This window comes from Canis lupus, chromosome 3, assembly GCF_048164855.1.
Source record: "Canis lupus baileyi chromosome 3, mCanLup2.hap1, whole genome shotgun sequence".
Classification (NCBI taxonomy): domain Eukaryota; kingdom Metazoa; phylum Chordata; class Mammalia; order Carnivora; family Canidae; genus Canis; species Canis lupus.
In genome coordinates, this window is record NC_132840.1 from 74,111,356 (window position 1) to 74,136,429 (window position 25,074).

Here is a 25,074-nt window from a genome sequence, read left to right on the forward strand (position 1 = left end):
TAAATTTTATTTAATTTTAACTCACTTAAATTGCCACATGAGACCAGTGGTTACTGTAATAAACAGTGCAAATCTACATTACTTGGGGAAAGCAGGGAATAAAATCTCATATTTGAATCATATGTGACAGTTTATGAAGTACTCATGTATACATTATCTCAATCTTCCTGACAACCTTGTAAGAGTTATGTATACCCCCGATTCTCTAGTTAGAAAACTGAACTCCAGGGGTTAAAAATCAAAGGTCTTTTGCCTATTAAGGAATAATTTATTCTTCAACTTAGGGCATATGGAGGGGCATTAAAATAAAACAAAAATCCAAGAAATATTCAGAAAAAAGATTTTTAAAAATCCACATACAAGTTCTGATTTTATACTCACCTGCCTCATTTTAGCATGGATATAGAAGCAAGAATAACCCAGTTGAGAAATCTTCTTGGCTAGCAATTCAACTCGCTGAGAGGAGTTACAGAAAATGATCGACTGGTTTATCTGAAGCTGAGCATTTGCGGGGGGCGGGGGGGGGTGAGGGGGAGGAGGAACAACATGAGAAAAACAACACTTTCATCATTTACTTTGCCAAATCTTGAAAATATTGACTGACAAATGTTAAAAACATGATCTAGGACTTAGAATCTCATGATAACAAGAGATGTAAAACCGTACTCATTTATTTACTAGGTGCAGATAAGTTATAGGAAAGTATGCTTAGTAAGAGCCACATAATCGCCAACAAGATTAAAACACATTCAATTCTCATTACTTATAGGATTTCTGTTCTACAAAGTTGCTACAAACACTGAAAGCATGAATATAGAACCTCTGCTCATAGTAGAGATACGGGGTAAGGTTCCTGTGAGCCTCTAGTCACAAGTTTTTCATCAATCAATCGATAACCCTGTTTTATGTGTGTTACTATACAAAGACACCATATTTACTCATGGCCAACACTGTTAACTCCTGTCTGTATGAGGTTTATCCAATACACATTTTCTCTGCAAAGCGCATCAGTCTTCATTCGCTTAGGAGCAATGGACAGCACGTTAGCACTAAGCTTAGGAGCCATTTTGAACCATGAAATAAACCAAAAAAGCAAAAACTGCAGCATTAAAGTGGCACAGACTGAAAAAGACATATTTATAGAGTTGAAACAAGAAGGCAGTGTGTCACTTTGTTCAATCTCAGCTGGGAATATACACAACAGCTGGTATTTTCCATCCTGTTGCTAGTATCCACAAATGACTTCAAAAGCACTTAAGTATTAGTTGTAGGGTTACAAATAAATTTTGGCATGTAGCTAAATGTGCAAATACAAAATATGCTAATAAGGATCTACTATAATTAAGTCAAATTATTTTAGAATTTAATTAAATGTGTCTCTGATCTCAATCATACAGTATCAACTTCAGATCAACAACCAAAACTACCTTTTAGGAAAAGCTATGGATTGTTTTTACATTGAAAATGGTGGGAAAACACAACTGTTTTACTGGGGTTAAGTAATGGGTAATATTCAGCAACTGAAGCCTATTACTTACCCTGGAAAAAAGTGTGTTGAGGCAGTGTACTTTTTGGCGCTCAGTTACATAGGCGTAGTACTGGGTTACTCCCTTCAAAGTTAGTTCCTCCATCAGGTTAATCTCATAGGGTTTCTGCAAATGGGAATTCTGAAAAAAAGTAGAGTCATATAAATAAATGAAAGCAGAGCATCTCTCTTAAATTCGAAATATAGCCCCCATATATTTCTGATAAATTTGCTTAAAAGGCATGCAGTTCTCAGGATGCCTGGGTGGCTCAGTGGTTGGGCATCTGCCTTTGGCTTGGGGTGTGGTCCTGGGGTCCCGGGATCGAGTCCCACATCAGGCTTCCTGTATGGAGCCTGCTTCTCCCTTTGCCTATGTCTCTGCCTCTTTCTCTGCATCTCTCATGAATAAATAAAATCTTTAGGAAAAAAAAAAAGGCATGCAGTTCTTTTCAGAGTATAAATAATCTATGATAGAAGAAATAAGTTACCATCTAATGGAAAAACTAACATTCAGATATGTAGTTAAATTCCTATTTTTTACTTTGTATATAGGATTACACCGTAATCAATTTATCCAGGATCAATGGCCATGTCAGCCTGACACCAAATGCTAGGCGAATAAATAATTTAATCAAAGAACTATTATTGTTTTAAAAAATCAGTTAATTTATGCACAAAAACCTTAATGGATTAGCTGGCAGAAGAGCCAAAAACTTTAAGTAATCAGGGACACCTGAGTCCCTCAGTGGTTAAGCATCTGCCTTTGCCTCAGGGCCTGATCCTGGTCCCAGATCGAGTCCCACATCAGGCTCCCTGCAGGAAGCCTGCTTCTCCCTCTGCCTGTGTCTCTGCCTTTCTCTGTGTCTCTCATGAATAAATAAAATCTTTAAAAACAAAAACAAAAAAAACCTTGAAGTAATCAGCATAAAGACTGAAAACAAGATGTAATTATGAATAATGGTATACTCGTGGGCAACAGAATGGCACTGCTTCCAAGTACAGATTTATACTCACCATGAACTTCTGTACACTAAGAGGGAAAGTAGCGGAATATAATAAAATCTGCCTGTTTTTAGGTAGCGTGAGAATAATATCCTCCATTATCTGCACAAAATCCTGTGACAGCAACTTATCTGCCTACGGTACAAAGAAAAGACAATTTCAAAAACAATTAGTGTCCAAGGCCTTTGGTTAATAAGGTATCATCCCACAAGAGCATTCATGGAATATTCCTCTAGTAAATACTACTCTACAATACTGCCTACTCCAATGAAACCAAGACACATTTGCAGTGATTCAGAAGGGGGAAAATCTGTAACATCATATTCTAGAAGAAAGAGAAAACCCTAGACAGACATAATCCTTGTTTGCCTAACAAACTCTTAATGTGGTTGAGACTACAATCTGCAGAGCTAAACTACCTGGCTTGAAATCTTGTCTCCTTCACTTATTAGCTATGTTGGTAGGTTATTTAACCACCTATTACTTCAGCAGTTTCCAAAACTTTAAAATTAGAATGTTCACTATAACTGCTTTATAGAATACCTACCTTACAGGGTCATAAAAAGCAAATGAAAAAAACATGTACTTAGTGCTAGCACATAGTGACTAAATAACAGTACCTCTCATTATTCAAAGATAAAAATTATCTCCCAATTAGACTATGAATGACCTGATCTAGCTATCTAAAACACCAAAGAGGAAAATAATTTTATTTCAAAAACATTAACACTGATACAGGATATATATAACAACATTGCCAGGGGGATCCCTGGGTGGCACAGTGGTCTGGCGCCTGCCTTTGGCCCCGGGCATGATCCTGGAGACCCGGGATCGAATCCCACGTCGGGCTCCCGGTGCATGGAGCCTGCTTCTCCCTCTGCCTATGTCTCTGCCTCCCTCTCTCTCTCTGTGTGACTATCATTAAAAAAAAAAAAAAAAAAAAAAAAACATTGCCAGATCCCAAAAATGTAGAGTCCAGTAAGTTCTTAAAAAACACTTACAACCTGGTGAGATTAGCAAATATACCAGAGACGAAAAACCAAATAATACAAAGTAGGATATACCAAAGAGGAGTTAGAGAAGTTACATGCTTTTTAAGATGTATCACTGATTGGAATGAGATTTAGAATGAACTTGGCTTTGAGATATTCAACAATTCCTTCTCCTGAAATATAAAAACAAAACTTACAATCTGGCATCCCTAAGAAAGAGATACAAGGCTGAACTATTCCTATAAATGCCTACCATCTTTTGCCTTTAGTGGGCAAAACATATTTTGTAAGTGAATTAGTTTGAATTGACAAGAGTCATGCATTTGTAAGAGGTTCACAAACACAAAGAGCTTTTGCTTCATTCACTGGCAGTTATAAACAAAGCACAGAATAGTACTTCCAAATGAAGAGACATTACCTCATCCAATACTATCATCTGGACATGATCAACTTTTGCTACTCCTTTCTTGATAAGATCCAGGATTCTTCCAGGGGTAGCTATCACCACGTGCACTACATAAGATTAGAATATATATATTTTCATTCATTTTAACTTGGGCAAAGGATACAGAAGTTTATCACATATATTTTATCAGAAATACTGTTGTAGAGTAGGAATAGTACAAACAGGCAAAAATGTGTTTTAAAATATGGATTTTCACTTCATCTTAGGTTGCCAGAGAATACTTACTTTACTTCTACATGGGGCAGCCTAGTAACTTTCAAATCACCTATTCCAAATAAGGGGGAGAATAGTCGTCTTAAAACAATCCCCAATAAATAAAGACATATCAAGCATCTGATACAGTTGCTTGCCTATAAACTAGAGCAATGGTCTTCAGAAGATGGTTATAAGGATAAAATAAGATAATCATTTTAAATACCTGTGCAGAATGAAGCACATAGTCATTTACCAAATGACAATTATATATAAAATTCCAACTCACATTTTATATAAGCATATTTCATGTTTGGTGTTTATCTTTTTTCACTCCATGATGTATCATGGAGAATTCTTTATGAAAATAAATACAGATCACTTCACCTTTTAATAGTTTTGTGGAATTCCACTTGGACTATACCCCAATGGATTTAGTCAATCTCCTCTGATATTTAGGACATTTCCATTTTCAAATCACACTGCAGTAACCTTGTATTTGCCTAATATTTCTTCAGGAAAGACTCTTGAAAACATACATTTATAATTTCAAAACACTATGCCAAATTGCCCGCCATAAAGATTGTATCAATTTATACCCCCACACTGCAAGACAGCCTATTTCTTCTCAAGCTTATTTTTTTTAGCCTTGCCAACTGGATAGGTATTCTATCAATTTGCTATTTTTATTTACATAAAAAATTACTAGCAAGGTTGAATATCCTTCCAATTATAATTGTTTTTTTTTCTTGAATGGTCATTTCCTTTATTCATTTTTCTACAGCAATGTTTCTGGCCCTTAATTCTTCAAAATAATTTTTAGTAAGTTTAGGAAATACTTGTACCTATAATTATATCAGAGAGTTAGGCCACCTTGTATCAATCATTCCCTACCTGTGTCATCAAGCCTCATTATGTCATCCCGTAAATTGGTTCCTCCTGTGGTTGCCATCACTTTGGCCCCTCCCATGTGCTTGCTGACCTGGATGCAAATTTGACTGACCTGTAGAGCAAGTTCTCTAGTGGGAACAATCACCATTGCTGGAAAAAAAAAAAAAAGAAATATTTTAAGAGTTTATTAAGCTACAAAAACACTGCCCCCTTGCAATCTAGATACTCAGGACATATTAAAAAATTGAATCATAATTAGCCTAATTCTGAAAAGTCAAATAAGTAAATCTCCTTTACAAAAAAACAAAAAAAAGAACAAAACAAAACAAACAAAAAAAAAACACCACATGGGGGAGAAGAACCTATTAACAGTGTTCTAGCTTTAGATTTTCTTCAGCAACACTGTTTTATAAACCTGATACTCCTTAGTTACAGACCTGTAAAGGGTTGACTTGGCAACCATTAGCTCAAAGTTTATTAATTTAATATTCATTAGTCTAAACACTTCAATAGGAAACTCCTATTGCCCAGGTTCTACTTATATCACGTGAAAGTACTTTAACGGAAGATGGAAGAAATGATGATAGATCACGATCAACTTACAAAAATTTCAGGAAAAGCTTTAGAGGTCAAAATTTAACTCTTTTAGCTAACTTTGCATACAACTATGGGAAATTTGTTTCTTCCCTATTTCCTAAGGTCTTAAAAGTCCCAAACCACTAGGCTTTATAAAGGAAAAAAGTTCATGAGTTCTTACAGACACGCAGGTGCCACAAGAAACAACTCACTTCCAGTTTGGAGGTAGCAACATCAGATAACTTCTCATGATCTTTCCTATCTAATAAGGTAATACTTATTTTGCCTATTATACTGGAATGCTATCATAACTGTGTAATATGTAAAAAGCCTCTGAAAACTAGAAATCTTTTTAAAAAGCTGGGTATTTTATAAAAGACAAAAAAGCTGTGGAAAGAAAAGGTAAATACTAACTCCAGATTATGTAAATTCTTAAAAAAAAAAAAAGTATCTTCCTATAGCTCCAATGTTAAACTGCAATTTTTAGTTTAAATAAACTAACCTTGTATATTGTCCTTCTTCAGGTCTAGCCGTTCAAGTAAGGGAATGAGGTAGGCACCGCTCTTGCCTGTTCCATTTTTTGCTCTAGCTAAGATATCCCTACCAGATAAAGCAATGGGAATGCTCTCCTCCTAAGAGACAAGAGAATGCAAATTACTTGTGAATAAGAATGGTACATAAACAAATTATCCTCTAAAATATACTGAAGGCACACCTCTTTGGTATGGCTTCTCAAGTGTCCTACATTTGCACTTTACAAGAATAAGTAGAGATCAAGTAAATTACCAGTCAACATCACCATCATTATCAACCAATATTTTGGAGAACTGCTTATAGTTATTATTAAACTGCATTACCAATTTAATAAAAACTGTGTGAATTAGTGTGAGAATGTGGAGGTCTAAGGAAGCTGGGTATCTACACAAAGAAAACAAATGAAGACGGAGGAATCTGGGCTACACAAATAAAAAAAAAGCAAAGGACATTTTACAATAAAAAAAGAGGAAAAAAATGCCACAAACAACACAAAGGCAAGATTGTATGTTTTGAGACAAGCCAATTTAACCACAATGAAAAATTGCAGGTTTGACAACCCAACCTTGCAAAAAATAGGAAATCGGCTGGATAAGTTAAACTTCAGGTCCTATTTATTATATAACCTCAAAATGTCAATGTTTCACAACCAACTTCTCTGTCCTGAAATGCGCTCAATTAGAGGCTCAATTCTATTCCAGTTATCTCAATCCATGGTCACATCAGAGAGTGACTTATCTTCACATTTAGCTTACTTTGTCATGTCTGTTTTGCAAAGATAACATTTCCTATTAGGACAAGTTACTTAAACAATAGCAAAGGATGTCCCAATTACTGAAAATTAAATACATATATACAGAGAGAAATTATAAAAGCAGAATAGTATGTATAAAGAGGGAAGAATAAGAACATTTCCATTCCTAAAACTAAATTTTTATTTTCTAAATCCAAAAATTTAGGAAAACAGGAAAGAAATTCATAACCAGTGTAATAATTAGTTCTATGCCTGTGCTCATTACCAAAAAAACTAGCTCTAACATTTTACATCACGACTTACATTTTTCACAATACTTACCCTACCTAGAACCCACCACAGGGGTCAAATGGGTTCTTTATGACCAGAAAAACACAGCTCCCAGAACAACTGTAAAAATGGTCCTATGACAATATTGTTACCCTCTGTTCCTATAACCAGCATTAAACAGTCTGCTTATTATAGTAAAGCAGGTCAAAGAAAAACTCCTTGGCTTTGACCCTTTGGTCTTAATCTCTTCCTTCCTATTTTGAGTCAACTCTGCTAATCTTCAATTGCTCTGGAGGGCTATTACCCCCATGGGTTCATTTTCTTCTGTGGTTTTTAAATAGGCTACTTGCACACAACTCAGTTCTATAGCAGAATAAAAGGGTAAGTGGTCTCCAAGGGCCTCTCAATGACTTCTCAAGTCAGGTTAAAAGAATAAAACTTCTGTATGAAGTCAGAATTAGCTTAAGGGTATCCTAATTCCCATTTTGGGTTCACCTTCTAACTTGGATTAAGGCCATGGACTTCTATACCCTTGCACTCTCTGACAGGGTTTATGCTCTACAGAAGCTGTTTAAAAAAAAAATTTTTTTTAATAAAGTAAGCAAGCTAGTCTCTAAGATACAATGACATTTTGCCACATATGGTAACCATTATGATTAGCAGGGAATTCAGCACATCCACACTGTGTCTTACCAGTGTTTGCTAGGAAGATTAGATAATATGAAAGAGAATTCAAGTCAGGCTCAGACAGCTTTGAAACCCAAGAGGAAAGCATAGGAGCTACCACCGAGTAAAGAAAGAAGGAAGCTAAAAACTTTAAAAACTTACTGAGTGCTGGGCACTCAGATACTTTGTTATTTATATCCTTTCAAGTTAGGTAACTTTTTGTTTTACAATAAAAACATTCTGACACAAAAACGTGTATGGGAATGTTCACAGCAGTATTTGAAATAGCAAGCAGTGGAAACCATATCAACTGATAAACCAAATGTGGTATAGTCAGTCATACAATGGAATTATTATGCAACAGCAATACAAAAGCAAGAAATACTATTACGTGCTACAACATGGATGAACCCTATAAAATGCTAAGCCGCCACTCACAAAAACCCATATATTATATAATCTCATTTATATGAAATGTCCAGAATAGGCAAATCCATAAGACACAAGAAAGTAAATCAGTGGTTGGTCAGGGCCAGTGGAAAATGGAGGGAAACAGCTAAAGCACTTTAAGGGTGAGGAAAAGGTTCTAAAACTGATTCACACAACTGCCATTATACTAAAAACCACTGAATTATATTTTAAACGTATAAGTATGTGAGATGTGATTTGTATCTTAAGTTACCAAACCCACAACAACTCTACAACCTGAGGTCTGATTCTGCCACATTACCTCTAAGATCTATGGACTATGCCACTGAGTATCTGTCATGTTTTGGTACCCTAGGATCCATTTTCCCTTTCCTAGTAGCACCCTAACTTCCTTCTGAGGAATTAGGTCTCTCCTATTTCACTGGATAGTCTAGCCAACCTCTCCAGCTAAATGGGAGACATCAACTAAAGCCAGGCCAGCTCCAGGCTCCTTAACAATTTCAATTGCTATAGTACATCCTGTAACAATTTGTAGCTTCCTAGGCCCTTCAGAGCTGCCTCAGTCCTTGGTCAATTCCAGGTGTCTCTCTCTAGACTTTTCTCACTTTGGGGAACTCCTCTGATATTCTTTCAATAAATTTCCCTTTGCTAAGTTAGCCCAAGTTGGTTTGTTGCCTACAACCAAAGCATAGAACACCTTCCAATTTCCTAGTACTGAGAGGCATCTGAAGTGTGGTACCCTAAAAAAGCTGAAAAATTGTCCCATCAATTGCTTTTAAAGTAGTTGCTTCTTTTTATCTCTTAGGGCCAGCTGACCTCAAGAATCTTAATTTCAGGGGAAAAATAATATGAGGTTGGTGGAGGTAGCAATGGTTGTCACAGGTTATCTACTGCTGCCCAAAAAAGTATGAGGAAGATGATTTTTAAAAGATCTCTAATTTAAGGAACATACCCCAATTTGACCACAATAATCAATAAGGAAATGCATTTAAAGACTTTTTTGCAAAAGTCTTGTTACAGGAAATTGTTATAAAAAATTGTTATAGAAAAACAATTCCTATAGTCCTAAGAAATTCAATTAGCAACAGATGATTTATAAAAATGATTAAGAATGCTGTAATTTCTTTTTTTTTTTTTTTAAAGATTTTATTTTTTTATTCATGAGAGACAGAGAGAGAGAAAGGCAGAAACACAGGCAGAGGGATTCGACATGGGACTCGATCCCGAGTCTCCAGTATCATGCCGCAGGCTGAAGGCCGCGCTAAAGCGCTGAACCACCCAGGCTGCCCAAGAATGCTGTAATTTCTAACAATAAACTATGAATTCTAATTAAACCTGGTTGACAAAATAATTCTCAAAATGGTTGAGATTCTTGACCTGATGTGAAATTTTGTTGCTGACAATAAGAACTCCCATGTTTCCCTCAATAATGGACTATCAGTCATTTCATCATTATCTCATCTAAAAAGTCTTCAGAAAAGTTGTGCCTAAGGTCTGGAAGCAGCAGTAAGAGCTGTCATTTTCAATCATCTCAAAGTTAAAAGCTAGCCCTTGAACATGGGAGTTAGGGGCACTGAGGGCCCACACAATGAAAAATCCACGTTTAAGTTTTGACTCCTCCAAAATGTAACTACTAATAGCCTACTGTTGACTGAAATGGAAGGAAGCCATACGGATAATGTAAACAGTCAACACATTGTGTATGCTGTATGTAAATAAATAAAAGATACACTACAGAAAAGAAAATGTTATTAAGAAAATCATAAGGAAAATGTTAATTACAGTACTGTAAAAAAATCTGTGGCTAAGTGGAACCATGCAGTTCAAATCCTTATTGTTCAAGGACCAACTCTGTAAAGGTTTCATAACGTTAAGTAGAATAAAACAGCAGGTTCTTAGCCTGTCCAAATATGTCTGTGCTCCTAAAAAGCTATAGGTCTTTTTTTTTTTTTTTAAGACTATTCATGAGAGGGAGAAAGAGAACGTGCACGAGTTGGGGGAAACGGCAGAGGGAGAAGCAGACTCCCTGCTGGCCAAGGAACCCAATGTGGGGCTCCATCTCAGGAACCCCAAATCATGACCTGAGCAGAAGGCAGATGCTTAATCGACTGAGCCACCCAGGTATCCCAAAGCTGAGCCTCTAGAATGGCATAGTTATGTTAACTAGGGGGTACAGCATTCAGAACCAGAACTAGAGTCACAGATGGCTGCACCAAAGAAAGATGTGTGAGGGCAAGCTGTAGGATATCTGGTTCCAGCCTGTCAATGTAAAATCTTCTTTCTGTAGGATATAATTTTAAGTGACTCACTGTCCAATAATCTAGCCAACAAAGTTTCACCATCTCTTAAAAAAAAGATTCAAATGCAGAGAACACCTATCTGATCAAGAAGGCTTCTGTATTTGAGGGAAAAAAAATACCTGGATAAACCTGCAAATGAAATACTATGGAAGAGAATACCTTAAAAACAACAGGAAAACAGAAAGTAGAGAAGCACAGAATGAATAGAAGGCAGCCAGTTATGAGGTTAGATTTTAACTACAGGATTTCTAAATTTCTTCTTGGTTCTAAAATCCTAATATTCATGGTTTGTTACACTGAATAATTCTAAGGAACATTTTGTGTTTTCCACAGACAGGCAAAACAACAGTGAAGAAAAAGAATGTAAATGGTGGTCTTAGGCATCTAAAAAAATACTTTATATTTGTACACTACCCTGCTATTTCAAAACACTTTGTTTACACATTACATTTAATCCTCACAGAACCTGTGAAGGACATTATTTATTACTTTTACTTTATGGTAAAAGCTAAATGTGAGACTTCAGGTTAAGCGGCTGAAAAGATAACTGCCTATATGTTATATAATACTGAAAGTGCAAATAACAAAGTCGATTTTAAATTCTAATACAGGGACGCCTGGGTGGCTCAGCGGTTGAGCATCTGCCTTCAGCCCAGGGTGTGATCCTGGAGTCCCAGGATCGAGTTCCACATCAGGCTCCTTGTATGGAGCCCGCTTCTCCCTTTGCCTGTATCTCTCCGTGTCTCTCATGAATAAATAAAAAATAATTTAAAAAAATTCTAATACAAAAGTGGGAAAGAGGAGACAGCAAGGGTCTATTAAAAATTATGTCTGATGGGATGCCTGGGTGGCTCAGTTGTTGAGCATCTTGCCTTCTGCCTTCAGTTCAGGGATTGGTCCTGGGATCAAGTGCCGCATCACGCTCCCTGTGGGGAACCTGCTTCTCTCTCTCCCTATATCTCTGCCTCTGTCTCTCATAAATACAATTTTTAAAGAGAAAGAAAGAAAGAATTAAGTCTGCTAAGGGACCTGGGTGGCACAGTCGGTTGAGTGTCTGACTCTTGGGTTTCAGCTCAAATCATGGTGATGGGATCAAGCCTTCCTCCCCTGCCCCTCCCTCCACTCCCTCCAAAGATAAATAAGTCTTTAAAAAAAAAAAAAAAAAAGGTTCATTTAGCAGACTTAATTCAATCTCTTTTTCTTTTTTTTTTTTTAAAGGAAAGCAGAGGAATTTATTCCTTCCTAACCCCCTCTCTTTTTTGGATAAAACCACTACACAGAATAATAACCCATAACAATTGTACAACATTTATCATCTACTAGGCATTATACCAAGCATACTAAAAAAAATTTTTTTTTTAAATTTATTCATGAGAGACACAGAGAGAGAGGCAGAGACACAGGCAGAGGGAGAAGCAGGCTCCATGCAGGGAGCCCGACACAGGACTTGATCCCGGGGCCTCCAGGATCAGGTCCTGGACTGAAGGCAGTGCTAAACTGCTGAGCCACTGGGGCTGCCCCTACCAAGCATACTAAAATGAATTATCGCATTAATCTTAATCTTCACAACTCCTCCATGGAAATATACTATTATATCAATTTTACAGGCCAGGAAACTGAAGCTGAGAGAGACAGAGATCTCAGATAATCAACTTAGAAAGGAGTGGAGTTGGGATTCAGCCTTGGCAGACTAGTTCTTCAATAGTTCTATAGACCAAGTTAACCTGCAGACATGTCAACCATAATTTCATCAAAGCATTCTAAATATTATTAAATATATGAGGGCCCATTTCCTGCTATCCACTTTGCTAAGTACTGGAGATACAAAGTTGAATGATATAGTCCCTACCGTAGAAGACTCTCATAAAATTTTTCATCCCTTTAAATAAAATGGATTAACATGAACTGCATTACAGAAAACTATGTTCAATATATGCACTCAGATTGCATATCTGATGTATACCTTATCTCAATACTTTCTCCAACCATAACAAACTTCTTAGTTTATTCACAAAGGCACACAAAGATGAGAACCCCTAGGCATCACTATCCCAGAGTTCTCTGCTTGGAATATGGATTACTCTTTTTAGGTTATTCCATCTTCCTTTAATGGCTACATATATATGCAATTTCAACTACAGAGGGGCTCATTATATCACACTGAAATTATCTGTACCATTAGCTATCTTATCCACCTGACCATGAGGACAGGAAATGTATCTTGTTCATAACATCTCCCAGTGTCTAACATTTTCTAGATCACTCAGTACCACTCAGTACATGTTTGCTCAATGAAAAAATACTCAATGATGGCACAGGGCACTTGTCCTTATTAAAGCTTAGGTTCAACAGTTTTAATTAACATGCATGTTTATGTCTACATGTATGTGCACACACACATACATGTATTTCCTTGTTTTCTCCCTGAAAGAGCCAAGGAGCATAGAGTGTACTTAGTATCCAGGTTTAAGTCTCTAATACTACTATCCCACTAACCAGGGCTCCTTGGAAGAAAGACTGATTCCAAGACTAGAACAAGATAGGTATAGATAATCTCAGCACCACGATGTACCAAAAAAGTACTCAAGAAAAACGAAGTGGGGCAGGTGAGGAGTGAGTGAATAGGTGGAGCACAGAGGATTTATAGGGCAGTAAAACTACTCTGTACACTATAATGATGGGTACATGTCATTATACATTTGTTCAAACCCATAGAATGAACAATATCAAGATTAGACCCTCATATATACTGTCAACTTTGGATGATGTTAATAGAGGTTCCTTAATTGTAATAAATGCATCATTCTTGTGAGGGATGTTGATAATGGAGAAAGCTATGCATGAGTGGGGATGAGGGTTAATGGAAAATCTCTATTTTCTGCTCAATTGTTGTGACCTTAAAATTGCTCTAAAATATAGTCTTGGGATACCTGGGTGGCTTAGTGGTTGGGTGTCTGCCTTTGGCTCAGGGTGTGATTGCCAAGTACTGGAGATCGAGTCCCACACTGGGCTCCCTGCAGGGAGCCTGCTTCTCCCTCTGCCTGTGTCTCTCTCCTGGTCTCTCATAAATAAATAAATAAACAAACAAACAAAATCTTTAAAAAATAGTCTAACAGGAAAAAAGTGTGCATGTGTGTACATTACAAAAACAGGGACTAGCTTGAAAGAGCTCACAATGACCAAAAATGGAACAATATGAGCACAAAAAAACCACAGCGGCGGGGTGGGGGTGGGGGGGGAGAGTTGAGAGTCCACACTTCTAGTTTATAAATACACAAAGAGCTAGGAAAGGTTCTTCTTTACAAGGCCAAATGTGGAAGGAGTGCTAGCACAGTAAAGATCAGATCACGCCAAGAATCACCAATGGATGCTAAGAGTAGGGGGAAATCTTGATGGAAGAGTAAGATACCGGCAGGGTCTTAAAGTGCTCCCCATAGATGCTTATTAGTTCAAGGAAAAGAGGGAGAAAGTAGTTAATTATATAGTAGAAAAATCAGACACCACCTTGAGACAATAATCAAAATTAAATTCACCAATGAAAAAAGAAATTAAAAGAATAAAAAACTAAATTCACCAATGAGAAGTAGATGGGACACTGTATATACCTCAAAATGTGGTACCTTGAGGCCATAACATAATTTCTACAGTAATCAGGCTAAGAATGCATAACTTGAGGCTAATCAAATGGAGACATGGGACAAATACAAAATGAGGAATATTCTATTAGGAAAAAAGGACTGCGTTTTTTATTTCAATGTCATAAAAGACCAAAAAACAAAACTAAGGAAATGCTCACAGCTGAAAGAGGTTAGAGACACAACTAAATGCAATACATGATCTTAGGATGCAACCTGTAGGGAAAGAAAAAAAAAAAAATGCTAAAAAGGACATTTTGGGGTCACTTAAAAATGAGATTACAAATGAGAGATAAGATAGAAATACTGTATTAATGTTAAATTGACCAAAGCTAACTGTACTACGGTTACACCAGAAAATATCCCTAGCAGTGCCTGGCTGGCTCAGTTGGTACAACATTCAATGCTTGATCTCAGGGTTGTGAGTTCAAGCCCCACACTGGGCAATAAGTAAGCTCTGTAATAATAATAATAATATATGATAATAATAATCTCTATAGCTTACTTAAAAAAGAAAAAAATCTTCTTAGAAAACATACACTGAAGTATTTAGAGGTAATGAGCCATGATTCTGTGACTTATCTTCAAAATGTTAAAAAGTGTGTATGTGCATGTGTATACACATGAAAAAAAAAGTCAATTACATCATCCACACAAATCAAAAAGTAGGGAACACATAACTCATAACATCTTATGCGAATGAAAAGGAGAAACATACCTGAATAGGAGATGGCTTTTCCCAGCCCATTTCAAAAATTCCCATCAGTAACTCCCGTTTCAAACAGTAATCTTCAAACTCATTTCCTTTTGTGGAGGTCACATCCTAGTCAGACAAACAAAAGAAATTAAACAAAATAACAGAATACAATTGTGTTCCTTTGCTTAAGAAAGTTTGAGAGATTTATTCTTTATCCCTTTAAAAAACTGTTTTGGGGAAAGGCCACCCTGTGATCATAGTCTTCTGAGGACTGCTAAAATGTAAGTGTCATGGTTTGTAATTCACAAGAGTGGAAGTCAAACCCTAGCTCCACCACTCACTGCCTGCAAATATCCTATTCTAAATAAAGATTTCTCCAACTTAGCACTATTGACATTTGGGCCAGAAAATTCTTTAAGGGGCCATCCTTGCAGCACCCCCCTAGTTGAGTTTAATCGTCTCTAGCCACTGCTAAGTGCCCACTAGGGGACAAAAGTCACCCCCAGTTGGGAACACTGGGCTAAGAGAACAAACCTCTCAACTTCCTTGTCCTCATTCATAAAATAAGGATAATATTTAACCTGAATCTTACTGTGTTGCTGGGAGCAAGAGGAAATTTTGAGAAAATGCCTTGCAAACCATGAAAATACTCCAGAGCTTAGATAAAATACATGTATATAAATACTGACACATTATTGTTACAATTATTAATATAATTCCTCCAAACAGTGAAAATTTTTTGGCAATTTATCCTATATGATCCATACACTTTCAACCATTTCAACCAAAGAGTAAAGACGGTGCCTATTATTAAGTAACTACTTCACTTTTAGAGTTTCTACACCACTTTTCCACTTGAATTTATAACCAACTTACCGAAGTTTTGATTCTTAGATCCTTTGGAGGGAGTTTTAAAGTCTTTTTCCAGTCATCACCAGGTCTACAGAGAATATAGTAATGTTGAAGCATGAGAATTCATAGCATTACTATTCTAATAATACAAAGATGATTCATTACAATTACGACTAGGTTCTAAAAAACTAAGTTTAATATATTGCCATTTACTTTATAATAGTTAACAGAAATGTTACAAAAATTGCTCTTCTTACAAAAGAACACTCTAGAGAGGATAAAAAAAATCAAGAATAGAAGGGAATAAGGCACCTATCCTCTTAAGAGAAGCAGTATAATATATAGCGCAACTGTTGTCAAAACTGCTAACCCCTATGTTTTATTTGACATAGTCTTTCAATTTAAATTAGCTGCTAACATTTAAAAATTAAGGGATTTCATATGAAAGTTCAGATTCTGGCTTTCCTTGGGTGGTGGGGCAGGAGTTTTAGCAACACTAGTTCCAAACTTCTGCATGTCAACATTTTGATAGAGCTTAATAACTGGGAGTTTAAATCAAACAGCAGACTCCTTTAAATAAAGCAAGTACCTTCTCATTTGGCAGTCTCCCGTAAGCATCTGAGTTTCTAACTTTTGGTGACTGGTTAAAACCAAGGGGTCTAAAGTTTCAGAACCAAAGTTAAGCCCTAATTATTTTTGTGACTTTTCAGCAGTTCCTTTTCTAAGCCTCCAATTCTCTGAATTATAAAGGGGGCTCAGAATTATAACAAATAATTTACATAAAGCACTCAGTATAGTTCCTGGCAAAGTAAGTACTTAGGGGGCACCTGAGTGGCTCAGTTGGTTAAGTGTCTGACTTTGGCTCAGATCGTGATCTCAGGGTCCTGGATTGAAGCCCTACATCAGGGCTCTATGCTCAGTGGGAAGTCTGTCCCCCCTCCACCCTTGTTATAATAAATAAAATCCTTAAAAAAAAAAAAAAAAAAAAAAGAACTCAGGATCATCTGTTATTCACTATCTCTCAACTTTTTTTTACTGAGAATGCTTGAAACCGTGAAAGAGAAACCAAGAAAATAGAGTAGAACTCTTTTCGGTCAGGTAAAAACCTCAAATAATACTCAAAGCATCTAATAAGAAAAAATTGGCCAATAAAGCAGATAATGCTTTCAATTGTGTCATTTTTAAATAAAAATTTTCACTGATTTTCGGCAGCCTGGGTGGCTTAGCAGTTGGGCGTCTGTCTTTGGCTCAGGGCGTGATCCCAGGATTCTGGGATCGAGTCCCACGTTGGGCTCCCTGTGAGGAGCCTGCTTCTCCCTCTGCCTATGTCTCTGCCTCTCTCTTATAAAGAAATAAAAATCTTAAAAAAAAAAATTAAAAAAAATAAAAAAATAAAAAAAGAAATAAAAATCTTTAAAATAAAATTTTTTTTCTTACTGATTTCATTATAGCAACTCTTATATAATCAGAGACTCCAAAACATCTCAAGTCTTGATTTAGGAAGATGAGCACTTACTTCATTTAAAGCTAGGTTCCACAGAATTTTTTTTTTTAAGATTTTTCTTTATTTATTCATGAGAGACACAAAGAGAGAGAGGGGGGGGGGGAGGGCAGAGACATAGGCAGAGGGAGAGGAGAAGCTGGCTCCATGCAGGGAGCCTGATGTGGGACTCAATCCCGGAACTCCAGGATCACGCCCTGAACCAAAGGCAGACACTCAACCACTGAGCCACCCTGGCGTCCTGGTCCCACATAGTTTTGGGTAGATACTCTAACAGAGATAACTATTTGCTACCAATTCCAAGGGTACCAAAGTCCTTCACCTACGCCTTTATAAAACACACCAGTTTCTGAGCAAAAATGTCAGTTGAACATCCTAGTAGGCCAGCTTGCCATGGTCATATTCAATATAAAGTGAATACAGCTGCAGAAATACAATGGAAAATCTTACCACAAGGAATTTATAATCTTAGGAGATAAAAGACCTAAACTATTTAAAATGAGAAAGTGAAATAAGTGATAGAGATAAATATTACAGGAGTTCTGAAGACAGTGATGGGACCTAGAAGCCTTCGTGGAAGAGATGACAGTATGAGATTTAAAGAACCCACAGAATTAAAAAGAAATCATTAATCCCAGGCAGAGCAAAAAAGAAAAAGAAAAATCTATTGTCTGAAATCAGAATTTAAGCATAAAATAATGAAATAACACAGCTTTAGGTTTAACAATAGCCTAAATTTTGCTGGCCAAATCATACTTTGTCAAGACAAACTACAATTTAGAGAATATTCTTGCTTTATATACTAATTAAAGCTTAAAATATGCAAAAAAAGATGCATTCATGCCAATTCTCCCAATGATCAAACCAATTCCACTGGGAATTAACTCTTAGAGGTCACTAGGATATCAATAAAAGTAACCATCTTAAAAAAAAAGTAACCATCTGTATGATAGTCTAGTAGCTTTTAAATGCTAGTTTTTCTTTAGGAAGTACTCTTTAGGCATAGAAAAGATCTAGGTTGTAATATAACATATACTTTAATTCAGGGAACCAGTTTCAACATTTGTATGTTTCAACATACAAAGATTTCAAGAGTAAATCAATCTCTATGGCTAGACTCAACAACAAAGCCAAATGTGAAATTGAATCAAGAGTCTTCTATGTTGATTATTCATTAACTGAATCTTTAGAGTGACAGTTATCATTCAAATAATTTAAAGTCAACACTTAGATGACAAATAGCAAATTTATTTTTTTTTGAATTTTTATTTATTTATGATAGTCATACAGAGAGAGAGAGAGAGAGAGAGAGAGGCAGAGACATAGGCAGAGGGAGAAGCAGGCTCCATGCACCGGGAGCCCGACGTGGGATTCGATCCCGGGTCTCCAGGATCGCGCCCTGGGCCAAAGGCAGGCGTTAAACCGCTGCGCCACCCAAGGATCCCGACAAATAGCAAATTTAAATGAAAAAAATGTTCTGTAATAAGATGAAACTCTTAAATTTTTAGTCAACAAAGGGACTTGGGAGTATTCAGTCTTGTATATTTCAAGAGTTCAAAATCTTGAAAACCTTATGATATATAACTGCTTGTAATTCTGTGTGTAAAAGGAGAAAGCCTTTTTTTTTTTTTTAAAGTAGAAAACTAAAGTCCCATAATCTTAAAAAAAAAAAAAGTTATGGATAAATATCTATCAGTGAGGTATATGTCTGGATTCAGGAGTCTGGGCCAGTCTTTAAATTTAAAAACTGAAATTGGCTTTAACTGCCATTTATACTAAGGTAAAATACAGTTGTAACACTAGGGAAAAAGCCATATCGGCAAAAACAAGATGAATCTGAGCTGATGAAAGCCAGAAATGTTTCAAAAAGTAATGTATACAAAATATATATCATGTCTGTTACCTAATGACTCTGAACTATGACAAAAAATACATTATTCAATTGCAAATACCCACCCATAAAACAGTCCTCTGTACTTTCTTTGCAAACAAAATGGTTAAAACAAGGTCTAAAGTAGTCAACAACAAAGTAGCAGAAAGAAATCTTGGTCTAACAAGCCTGTTTATTATTTATTCGAACACTTACTTAATAGTGGTGGTCATACTCTGTGCTTGCTGCTGAGTGCCATTATTGATTGTGTTGGTATTTTTCAGCTGGTTCATCTGTTGCTGTGTCTGTGTGCCCCCTCCTCCGGGGCCACCACTGGGCTTCACAGGGCCCCTCAGCTGACCATTTTGACTGGAAAGACCCATTATAACAGGGTTCTCTGTTCTGGCCGTGCTCATGCTGTATTAATTGTAAAGATGTCTCTTTCAAACTTCAAAACTTTTGAAAGTCAGTAGAGAAACTGTAATAACAGTTTATTAGGCTCTCCAAAACGAAGAGATAAATATAAGTCTTGCTCAATATATGAGTCCTTTATTGCAATGCAGGCAAGCACCTGTAAGTCTCTGAACGGTATGCAGCAGTAACTTGCTCTCATGCACCGAATCAACTTTTTATTTTTTAAAAAGCCCTCTAACAAGGTTGAATTATATATTTGAATTCACTCACTTCAATCTGAAACAAAGAGAAAGTTTAATTAGCAAACATAGGAAAGTTAGAAAAAAAAAAACTTTCCCTTTTAAGAAGGACCCTTTTAGAGGAACTCACTCTATTACAAAGAAATAATACAGATATACTTAGACCAAAACACTCGCCAGGCTAGGAAGAGACTTGAAAAGATGAACTGCCTCAAAAAACCCAAGCCAACTGAGACCAATCTCAAACATTTTAAACTGTCAGTTCAAAGCAACCCAGAGAAGATTAGGTAGAAAGATATTGTGATTAAATTAGCATTAGCTGTCAAATGGCAATCTCTTCCCTTCAGTTTCCTCCCTGATGAATTCTCTAAAAATCCCTGCCACCTCTAAAAGTCAATGATTCATTACCCTTAATTGCATTACAACTCAATGAAGTATCACACAATTTTATTAATGTAAATCTACATATCTTGGAACAAGGCAAGACCATTCATTTTTTTTTTTTTTTTCTATTTCTGACAGCAACTGAGAATTCCTGAAATTGAGCTTTTGACTTAACTTTATGTTTTCTGGGGCAAAAATACACATTTGTGACTTTATGGATTTCAACTACAGAGGCTTAACGTTATGGAGAAAAATATTTTTTTCCCTCTTAAATTTTGCCCTTTAAGACAGTAACCAGGGATGCCTGGGTGGCTCAGCGGTTTAGCGCCTGCCTTCGGCCCAGGGTGTGATCCTGGAGTCCCGGGATCAAGTCCCACATCAGGCTCCCTGCATGGAGCCTGCTTCTCTCTCTACCTATGTCTCTGCTCTCTGTCTCTCTCATGAATAAATAAAATCTTAAAAAAAAAAAAAAAAAGTAACTGAAACAGAGACAGGTCTCCATGTCAAAATCTTTTGCTTGAGAAACAGCCAAGAGATTCTTTAGCTAACTTAATACTAAAAAAAAAACTATTAGCTAAATCCGTTTTAATAACACTTTCCAAAAAAGTGTATCCTAACTTAAAATATTTGCTGTTATCAAAAAATATCGATAAAAAACACAAAAGGAAACTGTTCTAAAAAAAATCTGTGAAAGCCTAAAACAGACTAGCAACTTTAACCAAATTTTCCAAGAAACGCAGAGTACTAAATAGTTGTTTTAAAAAAGAACTAGTCAACCTCCGTTTTTAATTATTCCCAAAAATCAAATTCTTACTTTGAAAAGTAGTAGGTAAAAACAATTTACAAAGGATGGACAATAAAGTACTGTTAGGTTTGTGCTTTTTTAACTCTTCTATTTCTTACCAAAAAATACACACTAGTTTATTAATTGATGGTGATTTTTTTTTGTGTGCCAAACACCAAAGATTCCAAAACAATAAATCTTTTCCAAGACAACTGGTTATGACTTTTTAAAAAACTGAATATTTAGTTGCTCAGAAGCAAATCCTGATTACCATATACACAAAGCTGTACATTTCTAAGTCTCTTAGAATCTAATGCCTTACGCAGACCGTGGTTAACAGCCAACCTAATTTCAGTTCAAGGCGGTAAATTGTTCCCTGTATCGACAGGTTTATATTATGATCAACAATATCACGGAGTTCACACAAGACTTGTTTGCAAATCCGTAAGATGAAGAGGGCAACCTCTAAAGATTAAGATAAATTATCGTCCCACGAGCTCTCTCTTAATCTAAGACCTCATCTCCCTAGATCCAAAATAGGACTATTACTCCCTTCTTACTTGAACCGAAACCTGCACTGCAGCTTTATGTCTCAGAGAAGGAAATATTCCTCCTACCCCTTCCCAATTTAGACTTGCAAGTTACATTCTACATTTTTCAAAAATACGAACGAAACGTAGACTAGTTGGGAGGAGCCCCTGGCGGAGTTAATTACAGCACTTCCCAGATTGTGTAGTTAGCAATTGACAGTTTCACACCCAAAAACAGTATCGTCATCTCAGACAAGAGCTTTTGTTTGCAAATGCAGCGCAGTTTCTCTAAGCTTGGTCTGCAAGTTGGAGGGACTGTTTTCTTCTGAGGGGAACGGGGGAGGGGGGGGGAGGGCTGTGGTAGAGAAAAGGGAGTGAAGGATGAGGGGGGACAAGCCAATGATTCGAACCCCGGATTGTGAGGTAATTTCTCGCTCCCCAACACGCCCCCCCCCCCAAACCACACACTTCAAGTCAGCCAGCCCCCTGTGACCATAAACACAAAAGGGTTGGGGCCCTATCTTCGCAGCTGCGCCACAAGAGCAGGGAACCAACTCCGCGGGCAGGAAACAATAGGGACTACCCCCAGAAGGCCCCAAAGAGAAACCCTTAAGTCAGAAAGCCCCTCCTTTTCCTCCACGACTCGGGGGCTCCATAATCACCCTCTTGTTACCGACCTACGAGGCCTTATTCCAAGCCAGCAGCAGCGGGTCCTCCTCCAAATCGAGCCCTCCGACGCTGCATGTCCCTGCCGCCCCCTATAGGGCCGCCTCGTACCCTATAACCTCCGCCATCCCCCGAAGTCCTTGCCGCCCCTGCGGACCCAGGTCCCCTCGTCCTCCACAAAGCTCCTCCGAGTACTTCGCCCGCTCCCTCTCCGGACCCCGCCGCGCACGACACCCCCATACTCGACTCCGCTCAGGCGCCCCCCGCCCCACACGGCTGCCGCCCGCCGCCCGCCTTCTTCCCCGGGACCCGGCCAGGCCTCAGGCCTCCGCCTCAGAGCACCCCCCCCCGCCGGCCGAGGGGCTCCCCGCGGCCCCGACCGCACCGCTGACCTCGACCCCACCACCTCACCCCACTCCCCGAGGCTCGGGCCCGAGTCCTACCGCCGAGGCCACTCCCGCTCGGCACCCTCGGTCCTTTATTGTTGACTCGAAGCTCCCAAAATGGCGGCGGCTCCTTCCTCCTCGGAAACCTCCGCCCGCCCCCACCCGGCCCCTCGCTTCTGCCGCCGCCTCCTCCTCCCGCCCCCGCCCCCGCCCCGCTCCGGGGGCCGCTCCCGGGCCGCCCGCGCCCGCCGGCTCTCCCGGCCGCCCGGCCCTACCTCCGCCGCTGCCCGCTCTCATGGCGCCGCCGGAGTCGCCGCCCGGGCTGAGCTAACTCGGCTGCTCTGCCCCTCCCCCGCCCGCCCGCCGCCCCCTCCCCCTCCGCTCCCCCTCCCCCTGCCTGTCCGCATGGCGGCGGCCGCGGCTCCTCCTCCACGCAAGATGGCGAGAGCTCCGCCGCCGCCGCCGCGCCTGCCGCGGCGTCACGGCCTCCTCGGCTTCGCGGCCGGCGCGGCGTTGGCCGGGGAACCTCCCCGAGGAGCAAACAGACGGCCGTGCTCTCACACCGACCGGGGCGACGGAGACTCGCAGGGGAGACACGGGTTCCTTTCAGAGTGGGACGGAGGGCTAGCTTTCTCCACAGCTGAGGAGAAACGAGTGGGGACACGGTGGCCGGGGAGAGGCCGCCCTGCAAGTCAAGCGGGGGTTGTGACCAGAGGAGGGGCGCCTTGTTCCCGAGCGAGGACGCGGCGTCCGGGCCGCGCGGCTCGGGGACGGGAGAGCTGACCTGACGTCCCCCGCGGGCCGCGGCAGCCGCTGCAGAGCCGGGGGCCTGCGGAGCCGGGGGCCGCGGCCGAGCCCCTGCGGGCGCGCCTCAGCCGGGAGCGCCTCAGCCGGGAGCGCCTCAGCCGGGAGCGCGCCGCACTAGAGGCCCGGAGGTGCCGGCGCGCGCCGGGTGTGAGGACCGGAAGGGGGGCGACGGCCCCGCTGAGGGGGGGCGGGGGCGCGGGCTGCGACCTCCCCGCCGGGAAGGGAAAGCTGCTGAGGAGTCACTTCTCGTGGAAATAGGAACCAGACGGCGGCCGAGGGCGAGTCTTCCCGGGGCCTGACCCCCCGCCCCCGCCCCCGCCCCCGCCCCGACCGCTGCTTCTCTAGCTCCGTGGCCGCCCGGCGGCCTCCTAACTACTCGTCCTGTCCTGATGGCTGCGCTTCTCCTGGGCAGGAGTGTGGGGAGCGCTGTGTGGCCCCGGGTGAGAGGAAAACTGGAAGCCAGGAAGCTGGTCAGGTCAAGGGAGTGGCGGCCCCCGGGTGTCCCCAGCGGACCGACCGGAAGCGGGACCCCCGCGCTCCCGGCGTCCCCGGCCAGTTCCCCAATTTTTGCCCCAGCTCCCAACTCGGGGCCAATCAGAGAAAGCCAAATCTGTTCCCCAAACCGACCGCTCGAACACGCCCCGCGGCTGGTTAGCCTGCCTCCTGCTCCCTCACGCCGGCAGCCTCCAATCACAGCGAGCCTCGGGACCTCCCTGCGTCCCCGCCGGTCTCCGCCGAACTCGGGAAGGGGCCGGCGGCCTCGCTCAGCGGGCTCCGAGGAAATGGCCTGGTCTCCTTCGGTCGCCTTTGTTTTTCTCCGCGCAGCCAATGGAAAGGTGGTGGAGAAGCAAGAAAAGCCCGTTCTTGCGATTATGAGGGAGGATCCCCCTTGACAGTTTTTAAGATCCTGAACGTGTAGCGTAGCCTGTGCTCTCCCACCCAGATTTTACACCGCCACTGCTGTCAGGGAGCGACCCCGCACCCTGTGCCCAGCCTAGGGAGAGGGTGGCGGAGGTCGGGTATAAAATGTGAAAATGTGCTGCCTTGTGCGGGCCTCGCTCGCTGTCTTTCCAAATAGCGGGAATGTGAGGGGAAGATTGGGTAGGAAACGTGGGAGGGAGAGGAGCCTCAGGATTCAACCCCGGCCACTGCCTTGCGGGTGGGTTTCTTTGCCTGGGCCATTGGAGAAATGAGAGCAGGCAGAGGGAAGGGGTTTGCGTTCACCAACAAGGGATCATCTTCAAAACAGGCCTGGCTGAGGTCAAGACCAAAAACAAAAGTGAGGAGAGAGTACGAAATATAGCTCCCCATTCTCACCTAGGAATCCTGCCTGGGCGAAAACCTTTAATGATCCTGAATAATGGCCTTGCAAGACACTCAGACATCCCTACAGCTTTATGTCCACGCTTTGCAGTCATAGATGGTACAGAATTAAGCTATGAATCCTTAGATCTTCTGGGTTCAATTTCAGTGGTTAGTAGGTCCAATCCCAGTATCTCAAAACACCTGGGTGGCTCAGTGGTTGCATGTCTGCCTTTGGCTCAGGTCGTGATCCCGAGTTCCTGGGATTGAGTCCTGCAGGGAGCCTGCTTCTCTCTCTCCCTATATCTCTGCCTCCTTCTCTGTGTCTTTCGTGAATAAATAAATAATCTTTAAAAAAAAAAACAAAACGTTATTTCTTCCTTGTTCAAACAGATGAGTGAGAATCATAG

General features: G+C 40.2%; 1 protein-coding gene across 4 annotated transcripts in view; it reads right to left on the reverse strand.

Moving 5' to 3' along the window:
• Positions 1-23,396, reverse strand: part of DDX6 (DEAD-box helicase 6) — a 32,547-nt gene extending 9,151 nt beyond the window's left edge. Inside the window, exons 1-10 of one of the 4 annotated variants that reach the window (XM_072822294.1) lie at positions 23,340-23,396; positions 19,369-19,842; positions 15,806-15,869; positions 14,951-15,055; positions 6,147-6,276; positions 5,072-5,218; positions 3,938-4,032; positions 2,540-2,662; positions 1,539-1,667; positions 382-498 (exon numbers count right to left, since the gene is read on the reverse strand). In XM_072822294.1, coding sequence (XP_072678395.1) covers positions 382-498; positions 1,539-1,667; positions 2,540-2,662; positions 3,938-4,032; positions 5,072-5,218; positions 6,147-6,276; positions 14,951-15,055; positions 15,806-15,869; positions 19,369-19,568 — 1,110 coding nt within the window. In that variant the 5' untranslated portion in view covers positions 19,569-19,842; positions 23,340-23,396. Of the gene's footprint in view, positions 1-381; positions 499-1,538; positions 1,668-2,539; positions 2,663-3,937; positions 4,033-5,071; positions 5,219-6,146; positions 6,277-14,950; positions 15,056-15,805; positions 15,870-19,368; positions 19,843-22,580; positions 22,720-22,830; positions 22,920-23,339 lie in introns of those variants that run through there. The other 3 variants (XM_072822295.1, XM_072822293.1, XM_072822296.1) reach the window with 3 other exon arrangements.
• Between the last annotated feature and the right edge of the window lie 1,678 nt (positions 23,397-25,074).